Consider the following 10362-nt stretch of genomic DNA (forward strand, 5'->3'; position numbering starts at 1 on the left):
CTTCATACAAGGATATTGCCCTCCCTCTAGTAAATCATTCATTTTCTCATCTTTCTTATGGAAACGGAAAGTACAAGAGGTAATTTTTTCATCAAATGCTTCAAGCTATTTCATAAAAATCAATACTTCTTTCATGTCAATGGAGTCTTTGAATGTTGCAGGACAACGCGTAGTTTGTTCGCAGGCGTTCCCAATGTTGAAATAAGACCCATTCCGGAACTTCAGTGGGAGAATGACAATGAACTTGACATCCACAACAACCGTACAGATACTGATGAAGGATATGTGCTATATCATGACAGAGTTCATCGGACAAAGTTCTGCATATGCCCTCATGGATTCCCAGACTATACTAACATTATAGCAGACTCCATCCGTTATGGATGTGTTCCTGGTAATATCATCATCTTCCCTTATGCAATGGTTTTATATAAATTAGTCTCTCTAGAAATCAAACTGGTTTCATGCAACATGTTAATGTCACACTAGCTAGGGGGTTTTCTAATTTTATTGTGTTCATGATCGATGCATGCTTCTCATTTAATTGCTTTTCTAAGTAGTTAATTTATGTGTCTCTCTGCAGTTATCGTGTCAAACTACGAGAATTTCCCATTCTATGCTATTCTTGACTGGCATAAATTTTCAATAATACTCGCGGAGGAGAATGTACATTTGCTTAAGGATACTCTGAAAGGCATACGACGTGCAGATTTCACCAGGTTCCAAAACAACTTACTCAAGGTAAAACAAACAAAGTAAACCAATGTTGTTTGTTTTTGTAAATGGATGGGGAATTTCAAACTGGCTTATTTTTGTAAATGATCGTCAGGTCCAGAAGCATTTCGAATGGAACTCACCTCCAGTCAGATTCGATGCATTTCACATGGTCATGTATGATCTCTGGCTGCGTCACTCAACATCCCGTGCTAAAGCCATAACCAAAGCCATATCCTTTACTGAGTCTGACATGATTTCTGTGTGACAAAGGCAAAGCCATATCGTTTTGTGAGAGGAAATTTTTTGTCAATAACATCAACGACTGTGAAAAGAATTGGGTGCCTGATTGTTTACTCCAAAGGATGTCTTTACTACCATGTCTTTCTTATTGCCATTGACAAGGGTGAATGGGGATCTGGGGAAATCCTCGCTTTTTCTTTCCTTTTTAAAAAGTAAAAATAAAATTCGATGCATTTCACAAGTCCAAGTCTGTCTTTCGAATTCCCGTTGGCGTGTAGTAAAATTTTTTCTTTATACAGTCTATGTGATAATGCTATTAATTGGTTTTCAAAATCAAATATATGTATATTAGGGTGATCACTCATGGGAAGATTCCCTAGAAATAATTTATAATTAATTTGTATATTAAGGTTGGACAATGTTTATCCAACTATGTTTTACCTTTTTGCCTTGTAGTGCATCATTTCCTCACTGCTTTGTGACAATGGTAAAATTTCGATTAGAAGAGTTGATAAATATTAAGGCTAACAAAACGGGTTCACATGTTGGGTTGATGTTAACCTGATTAATGTTAAATTGTCAGTTATTCCAAAATGTTAACTTTATAAGAAGAGATAAATTTAATTACTTAATCATTATTTTAACATTCCCTCTCATCACTACAAGAAATCAAATCTTTAAGGGCGACCTTATTTGGATGCTAAAAGTCCCAAAGTGGACTCTGTTGATCAACTCATAGTGGACACTATAGGGCGACCTAATTTTTTTTATTTTTTTATTTTTATCTATATGTCTATTAGCGTCCACTCATAGTGGACGCTATTGATCTTCTATTGTTTTTTTGATTTTATTTTTCTACAAGACCATTAGTGTCCACCTCTAGTGGACGCTGATGGTGGAACTATTAGTTTGGTATAATTCCTGCCATTATATTAGCGTCGACATATTAGCGCCCATAGGAGAGTGGACGCTAATATTGAGCATTATGGGTCTAATGAGTACCTATTAGCGTCCACTTTTGAAAGTGGACGCTAATAGGTGCTCATTAGCGTACACTTTGTAGTTGCCCCTAATGAGGTCGCCCCTGATGAGTAAATTTCTTGTAGTGCATGTGTTAGCTCAAACTATTTTTTAATAAGTGAAGCTCAACATGTGAAATATTTTAATTTAAATGGAGATGATTTGACAGAATCAATGTTCGATTCGAGGACTTTTGGCTCTAATTAAATTACCAATTATCCCAAAAGCTTAAACTTATAGGAATAGATAAATTTAATCATTTAATCATTATATTAACAATTAATCTGCCAACCTGAACACGACACGTTTATTAAACGGGACACGAACCCAAACACGACACGTTTATTACCATATCATCCACTAAATAATTCAATTTACTCGTCAAATTTTGTTACTTATAGACTCTCCTATCTTACTCTCACATTCTATAATACTCCTTGACGTGGCATTGCCTCGTAAACTCTCAATAAAAACTTTTTAATGTGAGTGTGACATGGCACTGCCACATTTGCCCAAAAAAAATTATTCAGCCTCTCCCATGGGTGGCCAACCTCCCAATCAAACATTTGGAGATGGTCCGACCACCCTTGAACACCCTTACATACATGCATGGTCAGTTGAAGGTGGAGTCCACAACACTACAAAAATTGTATAGATTAGTAACGTGTCTACAGTAGATACTTTTTTTTAACACGTTACCAATTAGTGATGTGTCAGTATGTGCCATGTCACTAAAAACTTTATTGACATATTGATACACGTCACTAATTTAATTTTAATTTTTTAAGAAAAGATGCACACGTCACCAAAATTTCTGCATGAGTGAGTTCATATTTGAACACAGGGATCTAGGCAATAAAAAAACACTCATGCTATATGTCGGTATACCATCACTTGAGATGGTTTTCACCTTTACGTCACACCACGACACCTTTTCAAATTAAAAACAAAAACATGCCTATGCTGAATTGTTTAGGTTTAGTTTTTTGTTTTGAAGGTCATCATCTCTGTTTTTTTTTGGTGAATTGTTTACTTTTATTGTGCCCACGATGCTTCTCATCTAATTGCTCATCTAAGTAGTTTTATGTGTCTCTTTGCAGTTATCTTCTCAAGCTTACTGAATTTCCCCAATGATGTTCTTGACTGGCATAAATTTTCAATAATACTCGCGGAGGAGGATGGACATTTGCTTAGGGATACTCTTGAAGGCATACAAGGTGCAAATTTCACCAGATTCCAAAGCAACTTACTCAAGGTAAAATTGATCACCATTTATTTCAAAAGCTTAAGTTATAGGAATGAATTTGTTTAATCAATCATTTAATTTATAGACACCGGAATACTGCATATTGACTTATTTTTGAAAATCCGCTCCCTTTGTGATCGAATCAGGTCCAGAAGCATTTCGAATGGAACTCACCTCCACTCAGATTTGATGCTTTTCACATGGTCTTGTTCGATCTCTGGCTGCGTCAGTTTTCCAACCTGCGTCACTTTTAGAAATCGTCTTTCTCTTTTTAGGAAAACTACTAATGGTGTCTGCAGCCATAAGCATATGCATAATGGCTTGCATGGGCAAGTTTGTTCTTAATCTGCCATGATTTTCTAAGAGTCATGTTCCTCACCATTGAAATTCTTTCACAGAACCTTGTGGAATAAATCAAAAACACTTCTTTGGTTCTTTTGTCATAGATGGTGTGGAAATTCTCATATTTAGATGAGTGTGGAAAAGAAGTGCATGTGACAAGAATCGAGTGCCTTGAAGGTATTGGTCTCAGATTTGAAAGCTCTCAATATAAAACAAAACTAAGTGGATCGTAAGAGAATATATTTGCATCTCAAATTGCCTCTTTTCCAAGTACCAAAAACTGCCTCTTTTTCGTTGAGGTGGAAGAGAGAAGGAGATGAAGCTAAAAGAGACTCCTGACTCCTTGTGTTTGAGAGAGAAATAATTTCATTTGGCAGAAGAACAGAGGAGTTGAAAGTGTGAGACTCGGTTAAGTATATTAAAAACATGTTACAAAGACACGTGGCAGATTAGTAGGTTGGTTTGAAGAATTTTTCTTCAACTCAGATTGGATTAAATTTCTATCATTTAAAAACTAATCAAGTTGTTAGAGCACTCACACAATAGCTTAGCCACTTCTTACTTTTATTTAAAATAGATAAGCAAAACACTAAGAAACCCTCTACATTTGATTATGCATTTCAAATGCAAAATACTTTTTTTTTTTTTTTTTTTGCATCTGTGAACAGTGCACCGCTACATGTAGTGGGCACTGTTCACACATCCATCTTATTAATATACTATTTCTCTCTCCACATCTCTCTTTTGCTAAAAGTTGAAAAATATGATCTTTAGAAAAAATACAATGCTTATATAAAAAAAAAAATGATATAGATAAAAAAAGAAAAAAAAGAAAAGATAATTGGATGTATGGTGTCGTTTAAAACTCATTAGATAAAGTAGGTTTTGATTAACCATTTTGCATAAAAATATACATAAACCAATCAAAGCATTCACAGTGGAGGAGCCAAATTTTTATGCAAAATAGCTCATCAAAACTCACTTTATCTAATTTAGCTAATGAATTTTTAAAAGCCTCCTACGTCCCATTAGCTATATTTTTATCTTTATCATTTAAATATTATTTTATTAAAAATTGTGAAAGAATATTTTCATAATGATCCCTTGAAAAGTTTTGGAAAAAAGAGAAAACAGGTGTGAGAAACAATAAAAAAATAAAAATATAAAATGAATACCTTGAAAAGTGCTGCTAGATGTAGATTTTTTTTTTTTTTGGGGCTCTTTTAATCAAATATTCATTTTGCATTTTTTTTTTGACTAATCCAATGTAGGATATTTTTCATAAATCTGATTAGCCATTTTACATATCTTGAATTTTTTTTTTTAATAATAATTACTAGACACTATCACTTCAGTATAATAAAATAGGATGAGATGAAAATGTAGTTCGTAGTAAGTATGAATGTCGTAATGAAAATACAATTTTTTTTTTTTTTTTTTGTTTGTTTTGAGTGCAAGTTTTCTGGTTGAGATTTGTTGAACTGTGATGGCTTTCAGCCAACTGTGTCATCTTTAAATTACTCGTGAGAAGCAGCAGCTTCAATGCATATATATACAAAATTATGTTTGAAGCATGAATTATAAGAACCACTTTAGATAATATAAGAACCACGATTGATATCTAACTAACAAAAAAGAGATGCTAGATGTTGGGGATAAAGTCACTTTAATTATCTCTCCAAGACCCGTAAGACACAAAAAAAAAAAAAAAAAAAAAACACGGAATAACAAGATAAGCAATCACACAAGACATGTAATTTACCGCTAAGAATTATGTCTACAGAATTGCTACAGATGTCAATATGTAGAGAATGTTATAGGAGGATTACAAAACAAAAGCGTTGAATAAATTGTTCAACCTCTAAAACCTCTATAGATAAACCTCACCATTCTCTTTGATGTTTTCTCTTAGCACTTGGCTCTCAGAAAAAAAAGATAACTCCAAAGTCCTAGAAAAAGATTTTAAATATGTAGTAGCAAAAATGGTAGGTTTTAAAGCAGTGATGTCCGAATAGGTCGTTTAGGCTTTAAGGCCGAGCTGTCCAGACATGCCTAGGGTTTGTTAACCCATTGCTCAATCTGTTTAGATAGAGATGAATGCAATGTATATATGGACATGACTCGGTGTTGATGCTCCCGGTGGCTCCTGTATGGACACCTCTCCCGGTTCATCCGGACTTGTGCAAGTCCTAAGACTCTTAGTGGGGCCTATCTGGACGTCCACAAGGCCCATCCGGACATGCTTGTCTTCTTGTTTCTCTCAATGGCTCTAGTCCAGAAGCTATAACAGCTTGACTTGACACACACTCAACCAGACTCTACCAACTCTAATGCTAGATACTCTAATTATATCCAATATTATTCTTTTTATAAGGTTGGTGTGATCCTCTCAACACTCTTAGATTAAAATCCTGAAATAAAAAAAAAAAGATCTAATGGTTGATTTGGAGTGCCACGTCAACATTGTTTGATATATAATTCCAGGATAAAAATGTAGTATTTAGTATTACTTAAAAAGAAAATCAAACAAATTTCAGGTTTGAAGCAAGGAGGGCTTTGCAAATCTTGTCTCATGTTTGTAGTATTTCCAAGAATAATTTGCAGATGCATTTCTTTGCTTATGTTTCCTTTTCCAGGGAAAAATTCAAGAACTTCCTATAAGCCATTCGGTTCCAACCTTATTTATGCCTACGGAGCAACTACAACGACTTATAACGACAACGACATATCATTTCTAAAAGTCTTTAGCGACGACTTTTGGACTTTTAACAATACATAAACCAAATTTTGATAAGCCATTCATTCTTGTTTGATTTGTATTACATAATAGTATAATAGTACTCTAATCTAATGCCTCACAACGCTTCAAATAGATTATGAAGGCTTTCTACCCACGGTCCAGATTTCACTAGACCATGCATTGATTGATTTATATATATTAAAAAATAAAACCCAATTTAATTAATTTCCCGCTCCCATTTCCAATTCTTGTAACGAACTTAACCAACAGAAGAAACGAACGCTTTCTTTTCCCGCTCAAAAATATCCAGGCCCTCTGATCACTTTCCCGAGAAAATCCATCCAAGAAAAAACAAACCATGTCCACTTCTCCACAGCCGCCAAGCAACCCTCCACACAGAACCCGCTGGAGTTCCGAGGACTGTATCCGCATCTTTGTCATGTTCCCCTTAGTGATCTTCGTCATTGGCTTCACCTGTAGCGACTACTTCAGCGACCATTCGCCTCAACACTCAGCTGCCCCTATTGTCTCCGACGTGTTTCGCTTTCCGGAGCGTTTTGTGTGGGAATACGAGCTAGTGGAGAGGGACTTGAAGGTCTACATCTACCAGGACAGAGACCCCGGCGCGTACTTCCAGTCGCCGAGGAAGCTGACGGGGAAATACGGGAGCGAGGGCTACTTCTTCAAGAACATCAAGGAGAGTCGCTTCCTCACCACTGATCCTCTTCATGCTCGCCTCTTCTTTATTCCCATTTCTTGGCATCAAATGCGCACCCTGGTACTTACCTCATTTCATCAATTTCATTTTGCAATACTGCATATATATGGTCTATAGAGATAGATTAATTCTCTGTTTGTGTATGTTTCAATGTATTGTTCCAAAGAATGGCATCACTTAATTAATTTGCTCTTGCTTTACAGAATATGCATGTTATTCAATTGATTCCTGATGTAATTCAATCTACTGCATATTTTTTTGTGGAAAACAGAGAACGCCGTATGAGAATATGACCGTTATAGTTGAGAAATATGTGGAGAGGCTAATCTCAAAGTACCCCTATTGGAACCGAACTCAGGGTGCTGATCATTTTTTTGTGATATGCCATGACAATGGTGTGGAGGTTGCTGAAGGAGTTCCACTTCTCAAGAAGAATCCAATTCGACTTGTTTGTCCGGCTAGCTATGATTCTTATTATACTTCATACAAGGATATTTCCCTCCCTCAAGTAAATCAACCATTTTCTCCTGCCACGGTTAATAGGTAATTATGTTTGTCTGCTCACTTTCATGGATTGTTGAAAAAGATAAAACATTTGAATGCATAGATAGATTTAACTGGGTGAATGTTGCAGGACAAAGAGTGGTTTTTGGGGTAGCATTCCCAATTTTGAAATAATAGCTGCCATCCAGAGCAACCTTACAGATAGTGCTGAAGGATATCTGCTATATCATGACAAAGTTCATAGGACAAAGTTCTGCATATGCCTTCCTGGATTCCCAGACTATACAAACCTTATAGCAGACTCCATCCGTTATGGTTGTGTTCCTGGTAATATCATTTTCCCATGGGGTTCTTTTATGCAATAGTTTTTTTTTTTTTTTGAGCAAATTTCTACATCATTCATGAGAGTGGACCGGTACTTTTTCTCTCTAGAAATCAAATTGGTTTCATGCAACATGTTAAATTTCACACAAGGGGGTTTTCTAATTTTCTCTCTCGTTTTCGGTTTTCAACACAAAAACATTTACAAACAACCAGAAAAATACAAGAGACTCAAAACTGTTTACTTTTATTGTGTTCATGATGCTTCTTACTTTTCTCATCTGATTGCTTTTCTAAGTAGTTTTATGTGTCTCTCTGCAGTTATCTTCTCAAGCTACCTGAATTACACATTCAATGATATTCTTGACTGGCACAAATTTTCAATAATACTCGCGGAGGATCACTATTTGATTAAGGACACTCTTAGAGGCATACGAGCTGCAGATTTCACCGGATTGCAAAAAAACTTGCTCAAGGTCCAAAAGCACTTCCAATGGAACTCACCTCCACTCAGATTCGATGCATTCAACATGGTCATGTTCGATCTCTGGCAGCACTCCTCTGAAGTCTGAATGACTGCAAGTTTTTCCTGCTTCAGTATCAAAACTAGCTAGAAACTGGTACCTATAATGGTGTCTGATGAAGCCATAAGCATATGTGCATTAATTCCTTTGCTCCCTTTCTTTTGTTTCTAGGGTGTGTTTGAGATTATGCTTTTGCATGAATAATCTGTGTTTTTAATAGAAATTTGCATTACTTAGTCAGAGCACTTGGTTAGTCCGATGCATGTAATGCCAATAGGGTAGAAACCAATACTTGCTCATCAGGGTTCTTTGGAATCTCAAATTCCGTCCTTGAAACATTCGCAAGTTCATCAGGAGTTTTCTCTTGAGTAGACAAAAATTTCCTACAAACTAAATTGTAAGAACTCCTATGGGTCATACTTTAAAAAAGTAATAGGTGTCCTTTAATAAGCATGTGAAAAACACATGTTTTTTGAATACCTACACATCTTCTAAAATGCTTTAAAACTCTTATAAACTACCCTCTATAAAAAGTGATTTCTAACATGCTTTTTTAATAAAACTAATTAAAAAAAGCATGTGCTTCTCTTATGCTATATATATATATATATCACTTTTTAGCAGGGTTGTTGGAGCTCCTCCTATAACTCAAATTATAAAACTTAAGGAAACACAAAATCTAATAACCTTAAAAGCAAACACACAGTAATAAAAGACTTCAATTTTGTTGGCATGACATTGCATAAGGGTGTTGGCATATGTTAATTCACCAGTTATCCCAAAAGCTTAAGTTGATAGGAAGAGGTAAATTTAATCACTTAATCAATACTTTAACACTCCCCCTCACGTATAGGCTCAAACTCCCTTTTAATATGTGAGGCCTAACATGTGCAATATTTGATTTAAATGGGGGGTGATTTGACGGAGTCAAGGTTCGATCTCATGACCTTTACCTTTGATACCATGTTAATTCACCAGTTATCATAAAAGCTTAAGCTGATAGGAAGAGGTAAATTTAATCACTTAATCAATACTTTAACAACATAGACGTTTATGTGTCAAATAAGATACATGTGACAGATAGCAAATTGTTGACATGATTTGCCTTTTGACGGTCATGCAAGTCGTGTAAAATCCTATTAAGACCTCACACCTGACTTTGATAAAATATTCTGCTCCTTTTACATTAGGTTGTTGTGGCAATGAGATGAAAGTTGAGTATGTACATACTTTGCATATGATACACATTCTTTATGATGTATACTAATGAATGTTATTTCGGGTGATGCCACAAAAAATAAAAAAAAATTAGCCTTTGAATTTTTTATGTGTTTTTTTTTTAGTGAGCATTGATTTTCATTGCTACATTGCCAATTTGTAGGACAGTAATATAACAGCTAGAGGCTAATCTCAAAGTACCCCTATTGGAACAAAACTGAAGGTGCTGACCACTTTTTTGTGATATGCCATGACAATGGTGTGGGGGTTGCTGAACAAGTTCCATTTCTTAAGAAGAATCGAATTCGACTTGTGTGTCCACCTGCTCGTTATATTTCATACAAGGATATTCCCCTCCCTCTAGTAAATCAATCATTTTCTCATCTACCTTGTGGAAATGAAAAGTACATGAGGTAATTTTCTCATCAAGTTCCATCATAGGAGTTTATTCCGCAAATCAAACGGGGCCTTAATATAGTTGTCAAATGTAACTTTGCTGTCTGTTTGAATGTTGCAGGACAACGCGTAGTTTGTTCGCAGGCGTTCCCAATGTTGAAATAAGACCCATTCTGCAACGTCAGTGGGTGAATGACTCTGAACTTGACATCCAGAACAACCTTAAAAATACTGATGAAGGATATGTGCTATATTATGACAGAGTTCATAGGACAAAGTTCTGTATATGCCCTCATGGATTCCCAGCTTCTACTTGGAAGGTGTCATTGACAATATTTTGGTAAGTTGGATGGCATTGTCACAATTAAAAGCTCGA

The 10362-nt window shown here is 35.5% G+C and overlaps 1 protein-coding gene across 1 annotated transcript; it reads left to right on the forward strand.

Annotated features, from left to right (window-relative positions):
* The first annotated feature begins 6663 nt into the window (after positions 1-6663).
* On the forward strand, positions 6664-8420 carry LOC132177978 (probable glycosyltransferase At5g03795). The gene is made up of 4 exons (XM_059590449.1): positions 6664-7083; positions 7295-7566; positions 7658-7854; positions 8170-8420. The coding sequence occupies exons 1-4, from the start codon at positions 6664-6666 to the stop codon at positions 8418-8420; spliced, it is 1140 nt and encodes a 379-aa protein (XP_059446432.1).
* Positions 8421-10362: the final 1942 nt, after the last annotated feature.

The sequence above is a fragment of the Corylus avellana genome, chromosome ca4 (genome assembly GCF_901000735.1).
Source record: "Corylus avellana chromosome ca4, CavTom2PMs-1.0".
NCBI classification, from domain to species: Eukaryota; Viridiplantae; Streptophyta; class Magnoliopsida; order Fagales; family Betulaceae; genus Corylus; species Corylus avellana.

Coding starts and splice junctions, on each gene's coding strand:
- LOC132177978 (XM_059590449.1), top strand. CDS start 6,664: ATGTCCACTTCTCCACAGCCGCCAAGCAACCCTCCACACAGAACCCGC. Junction 7,567..7,657: donor TCTCCTGCCACGGTTAATAG/GTAATTATGTTT, acceptor TGAATGTTGCAG/GACAAAGAGTGGTTTTTGGG. Junction 7,855..8,169: donor CCGTTATGGTTGTGTTCCTG/GTAATATCATTT, acceptor GTCTCTCTGCAG/TTATCTTCTCAAGCTACCTG.